The sequence below is a fragment of the Mauremys mutica genome, chromosome 12, assembly GCF_020497125.1.
Source record: "Mauremys mutica isolate MM-2020 ecotype Southern chromosome 12, ASM2049712v1, whole genome shotgun sequence".
In the NCBI taxonomy this organism is placed as follows: Eukaryota; Metazoa; Chordata; order Testudines; family Geoemydidae; genus Mauremys; species Mauremys mutica.
Window position 1 is genome coordinate 35,622,466 of NC_059083.1, and position 18,785 is coordinate 35,641,250.

Genomic DNA, 18,785 nt, shown 5'->3' on the forward strand with positions numbered 1-18,785 from the left:
CACTTCCACCTTAATTTAATTGGCTCCTTAGCACTGCCCCCCCACTTGGTAGGGCAACTCCCACCTTTTCATGTGCTAGAACAGAGGTAGGCAACCTATGGCATGCGTGCCAAAGGTGGCACATGAGCTGATTTTCATTGGCATTCACACTGCCCAGGTCATGGCCACCAGTCCGGGGGGCTCTGCATTTTAATTTTAAATGAAGCTTCTTAAACATTTTAAAAACCTTATTTACTTTACATACAACAATAGTTTAGTTATATGTTATAGACTTAGAGAAAGAGACCTTCTAAAACATTAAAATGTATTACTGGCACATGAAACCTTAAATTAAAGTGAATAAATGAAGACTCAGAACACTACTTCTGAAAGGCTGCCCACCCCTGTGCTAGAATATATATTCTGCTTGCTGTATTTTTCACTCCATGCTTCTGATGAAGTGGGTTTTCGCCCTCAGAAGTTTATGCCCAAATTAGTTAGTCTCTAAGGTGCCACAAGGACTCCTCATTGTTTTTGCTGATACAGACTAACACAGGTACCACTCTAAAATGCTGAAAGAGAGGCTGCAGGCCTTAAACCAATCTCTAAGTACTACAGAAAGACTGATGGTGGGGTAATCAGCACCCCCCCACACACACACACCCCATGACAAATGTGGACATCTTTGTGATATTGTTATGAACAATCTGTAGGACTCTGTACCTACCCACTTGTATTGCTACCCCTTGAAGGTAAAGAGTTCACCTTCTCCCTAGTTCTAGACCATCCCTGACAGGTGTTTGTCCAACCTGCTCTTAAAAATCTCCAGTGATGGAGATTCCACAACTTCCCTAGGCAATTTATTCCAGTGCTTAACCAGTCTGACAGTTAGGAAGATTTTCCTAATGGCCAACCTAAATTTCCCTTACTGCAATTTAAGCCCATTGCTTCTTGTCCTATCCTCAGAGGTTAAGGAGAACAATTTTTCTCCCACCTCCTTGTAACCTTTTATGTACATGAAAAGTGTTATGTCCTCCTTCAGTCTTCTCTTCTCCAAACTAAACCACCCCAATTTTTTCAATCTACCCTCACAGGTCATTTTTCCAGACCTTTAATAATTTTTGTTGCTCTTCTCTGGACTTTCTTCAATTTGTCCACATCTTTCCTGAAATGTGGTGCCCAGAACGAGACACAATACTCCAGCTGAGGCCTTATCAGTGCAGAGTAGAGCAGCAGAATTACTTTTGTGCCTTTGAAACAAATTTGACATCCTTTCCAAACCCCCTTTTTGGATTTTACCCTGCCACCAGCTCCAGCCAAGGTGGGACTAAAGAGGCAGAGACTAAACTGTACAATCTTCTCTTTATTATTAATTATTATTATAACATTTCAAAAAACTAAATCTCCATTTAATTCTTGGTTTAGCCAAAAATATTTCAAACTAGCTTTGTAACATCAACAGAAAAACAACCAACCAAACCTCAACACACAGCAGGTATGGGCAGTGTCTTTCCAGGGATGGGTTGCTGGAAACTGGACAGCGACTGGGAAGGTGGGGGAGGACAGCTCAGAGAACATTTAAAATAAATACCCAACCCTCAGAGAGTGCTGGAGGAGGCCTAGGACTCCCAGAACAGGGCTCACAATGAAAGCATCTCACATGATTCTTGGCACCTCCAGACATTTTAGCCAGTGATTCTCTTGTAGCATCTCAGCTTAGGGAGGAAGTTGCCCCGTTTGCCTCGGTACCACAGGCTGTTTTGGATGTCCACGAATAAATGCAATGCCCAGGGCCACAAAGGGTGGTGACAACGTGGAATAGAGATTCAGGAGCATGTGTGATGGTTCTGGAGACCAAGACTGGCAGACAAGAGGACCATTGTGGGGAAGAACTAGAGGACAGATGGACACTGGGACTGTTCTGGGTGGAAAGCACTGGGCTCTGGAGGCTGGACACAAAGCGGGGGGGGGAGAGCAATGTTTTGGGGCTGGATCTTGGTCTGAACACCAGCAGGGAAGGGAAGGCAGCATTATGGGACTGGGCAGAGCAATGGGGTCTTGTGCTTGTGGAAGAAGAGAGAAGATGGTCTGGAGCTAGCTTCAAATGCCACCAGGAAGTGGGGGAGGGGGAAGTTGGATGGCTGGAATTCTTCCAGCAGGGCCAAAGGAAATTCAATGACATCTGGGTGGCCAAGTCCCTTGGGAGCTTGAGTTGTTATGGGACAGAGCAGCGGGCCAGCGCTTCCGGGGATGCTCAGAGCTCCCTCCCCAGGTCTGGGGCCTAGATCTTCCATGAAGTCGCTCACCTCCGCCTGCTCGGCCCCCAGACACGAGCGAGGGTGTTGCAGGAGCACCAGGGCCCTACAGAGTGACGGCAGAGGGACAGATTGGGGGGTGGTTACAGTGGTGCATCAAGAGCAATTCACACATTGTGCATCGGACAGGAGGGGGAATTGCCTGACAGCAGCATGAAAACCCACCCGTCATCCCCGGAACCAAGCCCTCCCCTGCCCTCACACTTCAAAACAGAGTAACGCAAAGGGACGAGGCAGGCTTTGGAATGTCAGGCCGGCTGAGGCGGCCTCCCCCCAGGCCTCTGTGCGGTGCCGGATCCTGGGACAGGGTGGGGAGGATCCGTGCAATGGTGGGAGGGACCCAGCAGGGGAGGAGGCCCGAGGCAGCAGGGAAGCAGGTCAGGTGCAGATCTTGATGCGTGTGCCCTTGGCCAGGATGCGGAAGAAGGGGAAGATGCGCTCGCGGAAGGTGGCATTGAAGGTGTGGATGTGGGCCATGTTCTCGGCGTTGTAGAAGCACAGCTGGCCCCGCTCGTAGTCCAGGTAGACCCCAAAGCGCCGGAGCTTCTCCCCGGGGGGCAGCGCTGTCTGCTCCGTGGCCGTCAGCGCCTGGTACTTCTTCCCGTTGGCGCCCACGCACCAGATCTCCCGCTTCTGGTAGGGGCCACCCGTTTTCTCCTTCCGCCGGGCCGTCTCCCGGGCCGCCCCCACCGCCCAGCCCCGCCGGCCCCCCACCTCCACCTCCCAGTAGTGGCGCCCTGTGCTGAAGCCCTGAGAGCCCAGCACGCAGTAGTCGGAGTCGAAGCGCTTGGGGTTGTCGGGTAGGTCCTGGCGACGTTCACCCAGCTTCACGCTCCGGCGATCCAGGGACAGGCTCAGGTGGGGATGGGCCGTGTCGGGGTCCAGGGTCACGTCAGCTAAGGAAAGAGACCCACACACGGTCAGGAGAGTTAGGGGGGCAGCATGATCCAGTGAACTCAACTCTGTGCTGAGTGTCAGGATACCTGGGATCTATTCCCAGCTGACTCTGGGCAAGGTACGGCCTCTGTTTCCCTTCCCACCCTATCTCATCTATTTAGACTGTGAGTACTGTCTCTCGCTGTGTGTCTGTGCAGCACCCGGCACCATGGGGCCGTGATCTCAGCTGGGGCAGGGACTGTCTCTCGCTGTGTGTCTGTGCAGCACCCGGCACCATGGGGCCCTGATCTCAGCTCAGGTCTCAGGCACTGAGATAATACAAATAAACAGTAGGCTTGGTATTTGAGACCTCCCCCTGCTTTCCCTGCATGGAGAGCCGAGGCCTTACCTCATCATGTGACACTCCACAGGCCAATCAGCAAGCCCCAAGTGCTAGGTTTATATATATTACTACTGGCTGGGAGCTGCTCCTGGCACTGGTCATCCAGTAGGGGGCATCCTCCTCCTGAGCAGCAAAGAGCTGCTGCAGACTCCCAGGGCCAGGAGCACCGTGAGCTCAGGGACAGGATAGCAGCAGGCTGCAGGTCAGGATTGAGGGGCACCAGCAGAGCCAGGCAGGAGCCTAAGGCTGGCAGGACAGGGGGCTGTGGGTCAGGACTGCAGTGCATTAGCAGAGCTGCATGGGAAACCAAGTGGCTGGGCACTGGCAGAGCCTGGAGTTTGGGGAGCAGAGCCCAGGGCTGGGGCAGCAGGTGAGGGCTGTGGGTCGGGATAGAGGAGCACCAGCAATCGTGTGCACTGGGACAGCAGGAGGATGTAGGTCAGGACAGAGTTGTGGACGAGTGCTGATGCACATCAGCAGAAGCAGCCTGTGAGAGAAACTCATGCTACAGTGGCCTGTGCTGTTCAGCTCCACCACACACAGGACATCAGCGTAAACAGAGTCCTGGCTCTCCCTGGTCCGCTAACCAAGAGAAGAAAGAGCTGAGCTCCTTTACCTTGAGGGACTTTCCTGAAGACCTTCTCCATCTTCCTCATCACCACGTCCTGCAGGAAGTAATTGCGGTATTTCTTCCCCACGTCTACCGGCACCGTCTCCGGCTCCTGGAATTTGACGCTTTCGCACCTGGCAAAGGGAATACAGCAGTGAGTCAAGGGCTGGGTGTAGTGGGAAGCGTGGCCTAGTAGGCAGAGCACTGAACAGGTCTCAGGCTCTGCCACTGTCTCACTCGACAACCCTGGGCAAGTTAGTTTCCCTCCTCTCTCTTTTTAGACTGTAAGCTCCAGGGACAGAAAGTCTCTCACTGTGGGGGTGGGCTGACAATCTTCTGTCAAAGCTCTTCTGCAACAGAAATGTAGGTTTTTGACTAAGCAATTTTCTTGTCTCCTTTCTGCAGAAGATTCTGATTTTTTTCACCCCAAACCAGACCACCCCCAAACTGAAATATTCGACTTAGAATGCCACAGGGCTTCCTGGGAGTTGTAATTCAATTGCCTCATGTCTCCCTTCTCCTCTACTGGCTGGGCTCCCAGGCAGACTACATCCCCCATGATGCATTAGGAGAGTCCCTGAGCATGGTGTACCACCTCCCCTCTTTGGGTGGTGCATCATGGGAGATGAAGTGTGACTAGGAACTCCAGCCTATACAGGAGACAGGAAGCATGAGGCAGCTGAACTAAACTCCCATGACCCACTGGGGCAGCACTTCCAAATTTAGTTTTCTGGCATTCAAATTTTCCATAAGAAAAACATTCCCACGAGAAAAAATATTTTCAAACCGGCTTTACTCATTACGCACGGCTACCACTTCCAACGCAGTGGGTCTCCAACTCTAACACAAATGACCTAACAGTACCTAAGACCAGAGAGTCTGCATAGAGACACAAGTAACATCTTTAACCACAGTCCATGGATCAGGTCTACAATGTTCGGACCACGTGACACCCGCTGGTAACAATGACCAAATCTGTTTGGAAGACTGCTCCTTGAAGCACCATAATTCGATTCCAGAGTTAATAAGGGGTGATGTAAATGAGGAGAGGTGGTCCCCGACCTGTTTCAGGCAGTCTGAGGCCAGATCTACACTAGAAATTTTGGCTGGTATAGCAAGTTCAGTTAGGGATGCGATTTTTTGGATGACATTTCTCTACCAACAAGAGCCCTGGTGCAGACCAAGTCTCAGCATAAGAATCCTTGTGCTGGTATTTCGTTTGGGGAACCAAAATAAGCTATACTCTTTTGCCTGGAGAAACTGCATCTCCACTAGGCGGCTTTGTTAGTATAGCTATACTGGCAAACCCTCTGCTAGCGGTTCATGTTTGAGAGTTTCTCTTTGCGGCCACAACGGCTGCGATCTGGTTTAGAATGAAAGCTTGACTCAAGACCCGTCACGGGGGCTGAGTAAATACATCACGTCAATACATCTGGCACGACTGCCTCAGATCATCGGTTCTCTTGGGTCACTCCCCAATCTCTTTGGGTCTTTCTGTTCCGTGTTTGTGCAGCGCCTAGCCCAGTAGGGACCCAATCCATGACTGGGGCTCCCAAGTGCTAGGATAATACAAAAAAAATATTATCGAGGAAGCCAAGTGTGTTCAAGTCTAGGCTGCCCGGAAGTCTAACTGCCATGACTGTAACTACATTGTGGGGACCCCAGAGATGTTTAAAGCCAACCAGGATACTGGGTTAAGATCTATAGTGTGCAGAGGAAGCCGCGTGGCCTAGGAATAAACTCTCTGCTGCTGCCCTGCTAGGTAAGTCACTCCCCCCACACACGCCCCATGCCTCAGTTGCCCCATCTGTAATATGGGGAAAATGAGACTATCCTCCTTTGCAAAGTGCTCTGTGATCTATTGACGAAATGCACTACAGAGGAGCTGGAGATCCCTATCCTTCAGTGCTAAACCACGGCTAGTCAGTTTCAACAAGTGACATCATGGAGCATTTCCATGTTTCTACAACATGACATTCTTAAAAACAATCGGTTTCCTTCCTGTAGCAACAGGTGCATCAACAGACGGGACTGACCTGATGAAGGTGTCTTTGATGTCCTGAGAAGAGTGGGAAGAAAAGAGAAAAAAAATTACTAACAAGCCAGCGACAAGCACCACGGTGTCTCATAAAACTCTTTGATCAGCCACGACTCAGCGAGATCTTTGAGCACCTCCCTCGCTTTGAGCGTGGGAGCGACCCCATTGCAGTCTGGGGCACTAACCACATGCTTGAAGTTAGAAAACCACCCCTGACGTATGTGCCTAAGGCACACAGCGGAGTTAAGCGAGGTGCTTTTCAGTGGGCGTTGCCATCTGTGCCCTTGGAAGTCTCCCCCTAAGTGCAGCCGGGGGGGAACATTTTCAGCGCAATTTCATTTCATCGGAACATGCTGTTTTGAAGCAGGGGACGTATCAGTTTCAATGAAGTGTCCCTTGGGGACAGAGAGAGAGAGAAAAAATAGCTCTGGCCTGGGACGTTGGAGCAGAACAGGTTCAAGCCCCCTGCTCTGAGTCAGAACAGTGTTTTGTTCCAGATCATAACCCAAATCAAGGACTTGAAGCTTGGTCCCCCTGCCGGCCGGCGCCCCCTTCTCAACCTTCCCCACACGCAAACACTCTCCCAGGCGGTGGAAAGGGTCCAAATATTTCATTTTCATTCCAGCAGGGATCTGGAAATGGGCTGGGGATGACAGACCAGGGCTGGAAGGGTGTGGGGGGAAGACATCAAATTGTGCGCTGGAGGCTCTCACCTTGAGCAGCTGCAGCCCGTCCTGCCTGCTCTTGTCCTCAGCCTCAGCGATGAGGCGCCCAAGGGTGGCGCCCTGCTCCTCCAGCTGGCTGATGTTGCTGCTCTGGCGGGCCAGCAGCGCCTCGTAGCGCTCCTCCAGCTGGTGCAGCAGCAGCACCTGCTCCCCGATCAGGAACTGGTGCAGCAGCTCGAAGTCCGACTCAAACTCCTTGATCTCCAGCTTCATCTTGTTCTGGAGCAGGGAGGGGAAGAGTTAGACACAGCTCCTCCTGCCTGCCTGGGCCACCCACTGCTTATCCAGCCCAGGCAGCTGGCCCCCAAGTCCCAAGTTCAACCCCTGTTAAGTGACCCGTCCTAGGGCATCACTCCACCTGCAGGGGAATATTTGGACAGTGTCAGCAGAGCGAAGCCAACACCATTGTCTGTCCATGCCAAAGAGCAGTGGGATAAAATCCCCTAGTGCATATTGAACACTGGGCCAGCTGAGCTACGTGTCGGCCTGTTAAACCTGCTAACAATGGCAAAGTCAGCCTGGCTGCCAAAGCCTAATCCGCACTAGTTCAGCCAGTGCAGGGCTGGTGGGAATCTGCCTGTAAGGCAGAGCCCTGCAGTGGGACCGGTATCCCGAGGTTCCTACAGGACCCGCTGCCATAATAGCAGGTAAAATTTACTTTGTTGCAGACAGGATTGGGTGGGCAAAAAACCCCAGACGGCAGCGATTTGCGGGAAAACACTCAATCTTTCGTCTATTTGCCAGAAGCTGGGAATGGGCGACAGGGGCTGGATCACTGGATGATTCCCTGTTCTGTTCATTCCCTCTGGGGCATCTGGCATTGGCCACTGTTGGAAGACAGGATACTGGGTTGGATGGATCTTTGGTCTGACCCAGTCTGGCTGTTCTTATGTTCTTATAAACAGAATTTCAGCCACAAGGTTTTTTTCCTTTTCTTTTTTAAATAAAGCTTTTAAGACTTAAATTTAAGGCAGGGATAGAAAGAGATTTGATATCTATTATAACAGGAGTTAAAGCATTTTTTTTTACATGGCTTAAGCAAGATTTATTTTAACCTTTTAGTGATGAAAATTGTGTCTGAATTCCATTTACAATATATTAACTGACTTTGTTTTGTTTTGTTTTGTTTTAAAGGAGCATGGGGGAATCTGTCTCTCTTGCAGGATCTGCAGAATCCAAGTTTTTGCAGGTGGGAGCAGGATAAAAATGCAAGAGACAATGAGTGAGTGGATGTTGTGGGAAAGGAGAAGGATTAAAAAAAATAGTCCCCCGCAGGGCTCTGCAGTAAGGTTTCCTAATGCAGACACAGCTACAGAACCTGTGGAAGGCGCTTATGTTATCTTTGGCAACATGCTACAGATAAGGTACAGCAGTCTGCAGCAGGGGTGCCGACATGGGGGGGGATCCAGCTCACATGGTTTATTTAAGTGCACAAAAAAAAAAAACCCTTAGATCAGTGTTTCCCAAACTGTGGGTCATGGGAAGGATCCAGGTGGGTCACGCAGTCACTGCCCCTCTCCCCGCCAGAAGGGGACAGGGCTGGGAGGCCAGAGCAAAGGGGCTGGGAGAGTGGGGAGCAGGAGGGAAGAAAGGACAGAAAAAGAAATAAATAGTTGGTGGGTCGCCTTACTAAAAAGTTTGGGAACCACTGCCTTAGGCGAACCAGAGGACTTTGATATCACATGACCCTTGGGGAGGCTGTGTATCAGGAATCCTGTGCTCAAATGACCCCAAATTTGGATCATTAACCCTACCCCACCACCTGCACACAGCACAGCAAATTTCCAGAAAAGCTGAGTCAGTGGGTGGATTTTAGGGCACTTAGAAGAGTTATCTGTTAAACAATCAGTGAGTCACCACGTTAACTCTACCAATGCTGCTACTGTACTGCAGCCTGCATGACATGGTCAGATTGGCCAGTATCTCAGCTCCCATTACACAGAAGAAGAAGAAAAAGAAGAAAAAAAAGAAGTCACTAACCCTTGCGGTGCCAAGAAAACCTGCTGAATGTGAGCCAAGCATGAATGACATCTGCCTGAGTCTGCAGGCATGAGTCTGAACCAATAGCTCAGAGGAGAGTAAACTCCCTTGTCCACCTCACTGGGGCACCAGTTCTGATAGGTCAGTGACTACGCTTCACTAACTATTTCAGTGCTGATTGCCTGAGCATCTGGAATAGGGAAGGAGATAGGAGCCCCAAGGGAGGTGAGACTTAGGAGGGGCTGCAGGAAGGGAAGAAGGGACACCAAGGAGATATGCGGCAACATGGGAAGGGCAGGATGGATGTAACCTCTCAACCACCTGACCCTCAAGTTGAAAACACCCCTGAACCATGCAATCCCTGGTCGGGGTGGAGAGCAAAGGTGGTGGGGAGGGGGAGCCTGGCACCTGCCTTCAGCTCAGTAATTTTCTCCTCTTCACTTGATTTCTGTTTCAGAACCGCATCCAGCTTCTTCTTCAGCGGATCCAGATGGCCCTGGAGTTTCATCTACAAAGAAAAGACAATAAACATCCTCCCCACCCCTGATAGGTTTATCACCAAATCTGTCTTTTCTGTATGTATTTTCCCTTACTGGGCTCATAGGTTTTAATGTCAAGAGTGACCATCTCGTCTGGCTTCAATGGACCAGGAGGCAGCATGGTCTAACGGGTAGAAGCAGCAGAGCAGGAAACCTGGGGTCAATTCCTGGCTCTGTCGCAAACTCCCTGTGTGACCTAGAGCCACTCGATTGCTCTGGGCCTCAGCTCCCCCTGTGTAAGCCAGGGGACAATCCTTCCCTGGTATGTCCTGTGTTTACACTGTCAGCTCTCTGCAACTCCCCCACCTGCGTGTACAGAGCCTAGAACGACTGGGCTGCCATCAGCTGGAGCTTCCAGGCGCTGCTGTAATATTCAGACTCACGAAATCTGGAGAGACTCCAGCCCGGACTCTTCCGGTTTTGCTGGAAGACTAGAGAGGGCGAGGGCAGGACAGTAACATCGCAACAGGTTGAAACCTGAGCTGCCGTTGCACGCACTTTAGGGCTTGTCTACACTTGAAACGCTCCAGCGCAGCGCTTCACATGGACACTGCCTACGCCGATGGGAGGGGTTCGCCCGTCAGCATAGGTCCTCCACTTCTTCAGAGGAGGTAGCTGAGTCGAAGGAAGAATTCCGTCAACCAAGCGCTGCCTACACCAGGGGTCAGGCCAGCTTACCCACATCGCTCAAGGGGGTGGATTTTTCACACCCCTGAGAGACGTAACTGGGTCGACTGAACTTTAGTGCAGGCCAGGTCTATACTTGCATCACAGTTATATCAGTCTGATGTAACACACGTTGGTCCAATAAAAGATATGACCTCACTCTCCTTGTCTCTCTAGTAGCCTGGGACTGACACAGCTACAACAACACTGCAAACGCACTTTAAGCCTCATTAAAAAAGCCAGTCTGAGGCCCGTTTAAAAACTCTCCCTGCCCTGCTGCAACCCAGGTGTTTTGATAACGGTTTCCTGGTTTTGTTTTTTCCTTCCCTTTTAACTAGTGTTTTTCCCATCCCTGCTGCTGTGGAAAAGTCCCCCAACAAACAGGAAAAGGACTAATTATACAGAGGGCCGGCCATGGACCTGGCAATCCACACAGTGCTGTCCACTGCACACAGGAAAAACTGAGACGAGAAATAAAATATCCCCCCTTCCCTCCCCGCACCTCTCCTGATCTCTTTTAGTTACCGGAATATTGGGCCTTGATCCTGCAAACACTTATGAGGGTAATTTTACGCAGATATGTCGCCCCTCTGAACTCAGCAGGGGTTAGTCACTCATTGCAGGACCAGGGTGTTAGCTGTAACTTTTATAAGTATTTATGTTTTAATCTGTGGCAGCACCTAGGAGCTCCAGCCAGGGATCAGGACACCACTGCACTAGGTGCTGTACAAACAGAACAGAAAGGCAGCCCCTGCCCCAAAGAGCTTACAGTTAGAGCTCTGCCCGGATACAAAATGTATCTGCGCAGATGCGGATATCCATGGGTATAAAGTGGATATCCGCGGAGCTGCAGGGCTCTACCAGGAATACAGACCGCTGTGTGGACGAGACTCCTGTCTAGGAGCGTGCAAGCCACTTGCACACACTCGCGCCACCAGGGACAGCTGCTGGTGAGCCTGGTGCCCACCCTAGTGGGCAGGGCTGGGGACAGCACAGCCATACCGGAGGAGCTGCCTGGGCTGGGTGCTAGCTCCTGCGAGCGGCAGCCCGACATGCTGCTGCTTTCGCTGCTGTGGATCCTGGTAGAGCCCAGCAGTTCTGCGGAGAGCCGCAGCCACGGATATAAATTTTGTATTCACGCAGGGCTCTACTTACAGTCTCCAAGAGACAACGTCAGCTTGTGGGACTATTCCAGCCAGCCACAAATTTTCATCTACGTGCAGCCCCACAGGCCCTGTGCGCCCCCTCTCCCTGTGGTGGCTTGCCCCAGGGTTGCCATTTTTACCCCTGCCCCAAAAAGGCCCCCAAAATCCCAAAGGCAAGCCCAAGCCCATCATAACCCACAGCAACATTAGGAACCTGCAGTCTAGAGCTCATTGCTCTGCACTGTCATCTGTCTGTCTGCATTCCAGCCGGAAGGGGTCACAGGGGCAGTATGGGCCTGCCCCCACTGCAGTCACGCCAGCAGGGGTGGGGTGGCACGCTCTGCAGAATGGGGTCCTCTTCCCAGCGTGACCTCTGTAGGGGGACCGCGGAGGTGCCCCAGAACTAGCATCCGGCTCACACCATTGAAAAGGTCAGATCACCCTCACGATATTAGCAGTTGCCACATTTCCAGGCAGAGTTTTAAGCTGACAGCATCCCTCTAATGACTTCCTTCTTCTACAATGCCGGGAGAGTCAATGATCACAGAAACAAGCTTTTCAATTGAACCCAGACACTGAGGTTCAGAGTGTCACAGGTATTTAGATGGCTAAGTCCCACTGAAGTCAGCACCTAAATGCCTGTGATGCTCTGGGCCTGAGCAACTGATGGTCTTCTTGGTCTGATCCTCTCCTAGCCCAGCCCAGCCCAGCCCAGCCTTGTTGCTTGTCAGCCCCCATCGAGATATCAGACCCTGCTCTCAGCTCTGCTCAGTGGGACTCAGGAGCTACCCAGACCAGCTCTGACTCCAGGGAAATGCCTGCGCAGAGCCCCTCCCACGAGGGAGGCCTTACAGTGTAAGCCAGGGGTGGGTAAACTTTTTGGCCCGAGAGCCACATCTGGGTATGGAAATTGTATGGCAGGCCATGAATGCTCACAAAATTGGGGGTTGGGGTGCAGGAGGGGGTGAGGGGCTCTGGGGTGGGCCAGAAATGAGTTGAGGGTGTGGGAGGGGGTTGCAGACTGGGGGAGGGGGTTGGGGTGCAGGGGGGAGTGAGGGTTCCATCTGGGGATACTGGCTCTGGGGTGGGGCTGGGGGTGCAGGAGGGTGCTCTGGGCTGGGACTGAGGGGCTCAGACTGGAACCATATAGAACATGGTTGCAACCAAGGTCCTGTAGTAGCACCAAATCTTATGTAAAGGGGGTCATGTAAGGTGTCTAAGACCAGGTTATGGGTTGCAGGTTATGATTATGCTGTCTGTATGTCTGTATCATTTTGTAGTTGAAGTTATGAGTATTAGCTCTATACTGTCTGTATTTCAAATGTGTGCTGTGCTTCTGGGAAACATCCCAGACAAGTTGGTGTTAGCTCTGCCTAGACTGCTTGATGGCCCATTAAGGACCATCAGCTACACAATTGACCCATGGAAAGAAGGCAGATACGCCCTGTAACTCAGCAAAGTATGCAGAGACTTGCCCATGTGACTCCAGATTCCATTTTGCTGTAATTTTCCACAGTAAGAACAAAGAAGGGTGCTTACACCTGGAAAAGAGACTATAAAAGGCTAATGCCTCATCTCCATCTGGTCTTCAATCCTGCTTCTACCTCTGGAGGGACTTCGCTACAAATGGAAGCTCTACACAAAGGACTGAATGACCCATCCCAGCGGGGGATGTTCCAGAGACTTGATTTGAACCTGCAGTTTACTCCATCACTGCTACAAGCCTGAACTAAGAACTTTGCCATTACTGTGTGTAATTGATTCCATTTAACCAATTCTAGCTTTCATCTATATCCTTTTCCTTTTATGAATAAACCTTTAGATTTTAGATTGGCAACAGTGTGATTTGTGGGTAAGATCTGATTTGTATATTGACCTGGATCTGGGGCTTGATTCTTTGGGATCGAGAGAACCTTTTTCTTTTACTGGGGTGTTGGTTTTCATAACCATTCATCCTCAGGACGAGTGGCACTGGTGGTAATACTGAGAGACTGGAGGGTCTAAGGGAATTGCTTGTGTGACTTGTGGTTAGCCAGTGGGGTGAAACCAAAGTCCTCTTTGGCTGGTTTGGTTTGGTTTGCCTTAGAGGTGGAAAAACTCCAGCCTTGGGCTGTAACTGACCTGTTTAAGCAATTAGTCCTGAATTGGCACTCTCAGTTGGGTCCTGCCAGAACCGCATCATCACAGGTGCCTTGGGGGGTGAGGGCTCCATCTGGGAATACGGGCTCTGGGGTGGGGCTGGGGGTGCAGGAGGGTGCTCTGGGCTGGGACTGAGGGGCTCAGAGGGCAGGAGGGGGATCAGGGCTAGGGCAGAGGTTTGGGGCACAGGAGGGGGCCAGGGGTACAGCAACAACAACCAGAAGCAGCAGCATATCTCCTCTCTGGCTCCTATGTGGAGACGCAGTCAGGCAGCTCTGCACGCTACCCCTCCACAGGTGCTGCCCCTGCAGCTCCCATTGGCTGCAGTTCCTGGCCAATGGGAGCTGCTGGCTGCCCCTACCCATAGGAGTTGTAGGGGGGACATGCCGCTGCTTCCGGGAGCCGAGCGGAGCCACAGCACATGTGGAGCAGGGCAAACCCCAGACCCCATTCCCCGGCAGGAGCTTGAGAGCCAGCTTAAAACATTTGAAAGGCCGGATGTGGCCCCTGAGCCATAGTTTGCCCACCCCAGTGTAAGCTGCCTATGACTTGAGTAGGGCCCAGTAAACACACCTGTGGGAGCCAGAAAAAAACTAAACAGCTCCCATCTATCCCACCCCAATGCAATCCAGCACCAGCAGTCTCTGACCAGTCTTACCAAATGACTCAATTCAGCCAACCCCATCCCACTGCGGATCAAACCAACTCCCCATCACACTCAGCTGCGTGAACATGTGATCAAGCCAGCAACTCCCAGCCAACCGCTCAACCCACCATCAGCCACCAAGTGAACCCAACTCCCTCACTGACACAACGCAATAACTCCAGCCACTAGCTAGCTTTACCAAAGCCATCACTGCCAACCCAATCCCACTGCAAACCAAGCCGACGCAATCTCCCCTATTCAAACCACCTGGTCAAGTCAACACCTCCCAGCCAACTAACCCCCAACTTCTTCTTAGTGTATCCGCAACGTGCCTCGGGTAGCACGTGACCAAAATTCATCACCAAATTTGGTCTGCTGGTTGGACCATTAGCTTCCCTGGCTCGGGCCAGGTACTGATGGAGAGTGTAACGTAAACGCTGATCCATGCATGCTCAACTACCATCAGCCAAGCAACCAACTCAACCCAACCCAACCCACCGGCCTCTAGCTAGCCTTTACCAAACCCAATGCTGCCGACTTCGTACCTTGTAATCCTGCACCACCTCCTCCAGCGGGACAACGCTGTGGTGCTTGTGGCTCCGGGACTCTCGGCACACCACACAGATGGCATGCTCGTCCACCTCACAGAAGAGCTTGAGGGGTTCCTGGTGTTTCTCACACAGGGCTCTTTTCTCCAGCCCCCCTGCCACTTCTGCCATACTCCCAGACCTCCCAGATGCCGAGGCCCCAGCGGTCGGTGATGCGAGCTTCTGGGGGTGTGGGTGCATCTGTCGGATGATGTGCACCATATTGGCCAGCTGGAGGTTGGGCCGGAAGTTCCTCTGGGTGAAGGTCTTGCGGCACTGGGGGCAGGTGAAGGTTGGGGGCTGTCGAGGTCGTGTGGCCACTGCTGCTGGGGGAGGCGGTGGCAGCGGCTCTTCTTCCTCCTCCTCCTCCACGTCCTCTTCCTCCATCACCTCCTCATCATAATCATCCTCCTCGAAGAAGAGCTCATCTCCTACCTCGTCCTCCCACATGTCATCCTCCCCTGGGTCATCCCACAGGTCGGTGTCCTCGTCTTCCTCGCTCCACATATCGTCTTCCTCCTCGGCCAGATCATCCCCGTACCCCTCCTCTTCCTCCTCGTTGTACTCTACGTTGTCATCATCGTCCAGCTCATCCACGTCGTCCTCCTCACCTCCCATCCCCATGTCGTCCCCCACGGCCTCGTACTCGGCCTGGCCCTCACCCTCTTCCTCGCCTCCCCAGAGCTGAGTGATGCAGACGCGGCAGAAGTTGTGGCCGCAGCCGATGGAGACGGGGTCGGTGAAGTAGTCGAGGCAGATGGCGCAGACGGCCTCCTCCTGCAGCGTCTCCACCGCGTTGGGCCGCCCACCCCCCATGGAGCCACTTTCCCCAGCCACCGCCATGGACCCTCTGCACCAACTGAGCCTGCAGCCCCCACCCTCACCTTCCCCCCGGGGTCCTGAGTCCCCTGCCCTGAGCCCCCTACCCTGAGCCCCCCTCCAGCGTCCTGAGCCCCCCCCCCACTGAACCTGAGCCCTACCACTGACCCCCCCCCCTCTGCCCCAGACACCAGCAGGGCCCTGAGCGTCTTCCTTCTCCTCCCCCACTAGGGCCCTGCCCCCCTCAGGGCTCTGAGGCCCCGGAGCCTCCTGCTCCCGCGGGCCCAGCTGACAGCTGCCCCAGCCAGCCCAGTGTTGCGAAGGACGCTCTACCCTCCTCGCCCACCGCTCTCTATGGTGTGCGAGGCTTTTTTTCCCCACCGGAAGTGGCTGCGAGACAATCTATCCCCCACCGACGGGCTACCCCGTGCGATGGTATGTGGTCATGTGACCGGAAGTGGTGGTGAGACGCTCTCCCGCCACTCTGTGGGAAGCGGTCTTTTAAGCGGAAGTGCCCGCCGGACGCTCTATCCCCGCCCCAGCTCCCAACACGATAGTATAACCGCATGTGACCGGAAATGCATGCGAGGCGATCCATCCCCTCTCTCGCTCTCTATGGTATAAGGACATTTGTCCGGAGGCGCCTGCGAGACACTGTAACTCCGGCCCTCTACGGCGAAAAGTTCTTTGCGCGGCAGGCCCTGCGAGGCGGCCTAGCCTCATGGACTCGATACTCTATGATGCGGTTCACTCCCCCGATCTGCGGGGCCGGCAGGACGCTCTATCCGCACCCCGCGCCTCTCTATGGAGTTTAAAAAAATACCGGAAATGAGTGGGTGGACGCGCTATCTCCCGGAAAGCCCTTTTCTCTGTGGCCTCTCGGCGGGAGGGTTATGACGCTCTGGCTCCTGTCTCCCTCTAGTCTCTATGGTCAAAGGGTGCGGGGTGGGTGGGGTGAAGTTCTTGGGGCGGGGCCGGCGTAGGCCCCGCCCTCAGCTGAGTGGGAGGAGCCAATGAGCGGGGGGGACAGACGCGGGGGCCGGAGGCAGCTATAGAGCTATGGGGGTGGAAGTGGGAAGCGCTGCCTGCCCCAGGCCTGGTGGCGGGCAGTGGGTCAGGCCAGTGAGGGTGTTGTGGGGCCATGAGAATGAAGGGGGTGGGTGGGGCTGGGGGTGTCTCCCTCTTGCTGCCTGTGGGGCAGGCATCAGGGCACCCATGCCCCTGCTGAAGGAGTCATATCCCCCACGGGATCAGGGTGCAGTGGAGGCTGGCCTGCCGGGGCTCCACTCCCACCGCAAGTGGCTGCAGGTCCCCCCACACTTGGCTTCAGGCCTGTGTCCAAGGCAGGTCCCCCCAAAGGGGATCCAGCCATCACACCCTTCTACAGGGCAGTCGGGAAGGAACACTTCAAGAACAGGGTCTGCTGGTGTGCGGGCCTGTGTTCTTAAAAGCACGGCATCCCAATGACAAGACAAGACAGCTCTTCGCTATTGGACATGATGTATTGAGCAGCAAAAGGAGACTTGATCCAGTAAAATATTTAACATCCACCCACTGCCAAAAATTGCAATGGTCATACATGATTTTAGTGTGAAAAAGAATCCCGTATCAATGTATCTGTCTGCATAACGCCTCCGAGCAGTTCACAAATTTGTCTTACCTGGTGTTCTGATTGCCTGAGTTGGACTGGGTTTTTTGGTAATCCACTGTCCGTAGAGTTTCACTCCTTTAAATTGATTACTTTTAAAAATGCTATTTTGATGACTCTTAGCACTTCATCATTTCCCTTCGTTAACATGGTGCAGATGGATGGCCATGTGTTCGTTCACTTCTATTTTCATAGCAAATAATCTTTGAAAATATTAATAGTTGCTAGTAGCTTCAGGAGTCACCTCTCACAGTGTTTCTAGTGTAACACTTCCTGTTTGTATGGTAGACGGCAGCTTGAGTTTTTAAAGCTAAATTTTTGTTCTTTTTACCCAGTTTATTCTTTGGGATCATGACTGCAAGGTGGACTGATTTCCTGGTTTCTCTGATGCTGATTGTGTAGTGATTACTTCTCTGGGATAGCTCAGGGGTTTGAGCATTGTCCTGCTAAACCCAGGGTTGTAAATTCAATCCTTGAGGGGGCTATTTGAGGCAAAAATCTACCTGGGAATTGGTCCTGCTTTGAGCAGGGGGTTGGACTAGATGACCTCCTGAGATCCCTTCCAACCCTGATATTCTATGATTCTTTCCTGAGCAGAGGTATTTGCATCTGAATGTCTGTGACCCCCCAACCCTGTTCATGTGGATGTCATAGAAATACATTTTCCCCCCCTAAACTAAAGGAATTAACAGAGGCTTCAAGCCTTTCAATTTCCCTTATTCAGGGCTTGTCTACATGGTGTGATGCTAAATGTGTGAAGTTAATGTGCCATAAACCCCTGTGTGGATGATCTCGTTCAGAAGTAAAGTCACCTTAGTTATAACTATAGCAGTCTTGGCAACCATAGCAGATTGCAAGAGTCCTTCCCAAAAACGCTATTATTCATGAGAGCTTTGATGTGTCCAGAACACTTAAAAAATTTTGTATAGTCCAGGTGTAACCCCCATTTGATTTTTCAAAGAGAAGGAGCGAAGCAGTGGGGCACTCATCTTAATTTCCCGGAGCGTTGCCCCATGTGGAAAAGTCATTACAATATTTCCCAGGTCTCAGTTTTGGCCGACAAAATTTCAATAAATGGTTTAAGGTTGAAATTTAAGATGATCTCGCCTCTTCTCTCTGCCCTCCGCTGGTCTGGGCATCTGTTATGAGCAGGGGAATGAAGGCTGGATTGTGTCGCCATGGTAGATCCTGCTGTGCGGACAGAAGGTGTTGGCCTGGCTGTATGGGGATACCCTCTATAAGCGATGTATAGAAATTCTTGTCCCAATAGAATTAACCAATCGATCCACATTTTTGGTGCTCTAACTGTAAAATTCCTCTTTGATCTCAGCCTCGAGCTGCTCACTAATCACATGTCATATAAAGCTTATCCGTTACTATGTGCTCCCTGGGGAATTTAGCTCGCAAACACAGCATTGTCTTTGACACCTTTCTGACATTTTTGTGGTAATATTAATGGCTGCGATATCTGCATAGGTGTGAGGACAGAGTGTGAGAGGCTGTAATAAAAATATTTTCAGCTCATTTAACACCTTGTGATGTTGCATCTCAGCCCACAGCGCAGAGCCGATCACCCGGCCCAGAAACACCCAGAAATAGGCTGTGGCTGCAGTTACTAGATATGCTCTGTACTTTGTTTCTGACGCTGTTTAGGATGTTTTCATTATAGG

At 52.1% G+C, this 18,785-nt stretch overlaps 1 protein-coding gene across 1 annotated transcript; it reads right to left on the minus strand.

Annotated features, from left to right (window-relative positions):
- Positions 1 to 1,324: 1,324 nt before the first annotated feature.
- Positions 1,325 to 15,571, minus strand: TRIM41 (tripartite motif containing 41). Its single transcript, XM_044981990.1, has 6 exons — positions 14,607 to 15,571; positions 9,339 to 9,434; positions 6,935 to 7,165; positions 6,220 to 6,242; positions 4,190 to 4,317; positions 1,325 to 3,190 (listed from the first exon to the last, which is right to left on the minus strand). Exons 1-6 carry the CDS (start codon positions 15,489 to 15,491, stop codon positions 2,673 to 2,675), a joined length of 1,881 nt encoding a protein of 626 aa, XP_044837925.1. The 5' UTR covers positions 15,492 to 15,571; the 3' UTR covers positions 1,325 to 2,672.
- Positions 15,572 to 18,785: the final 3,214 nt, after the last annotated feature.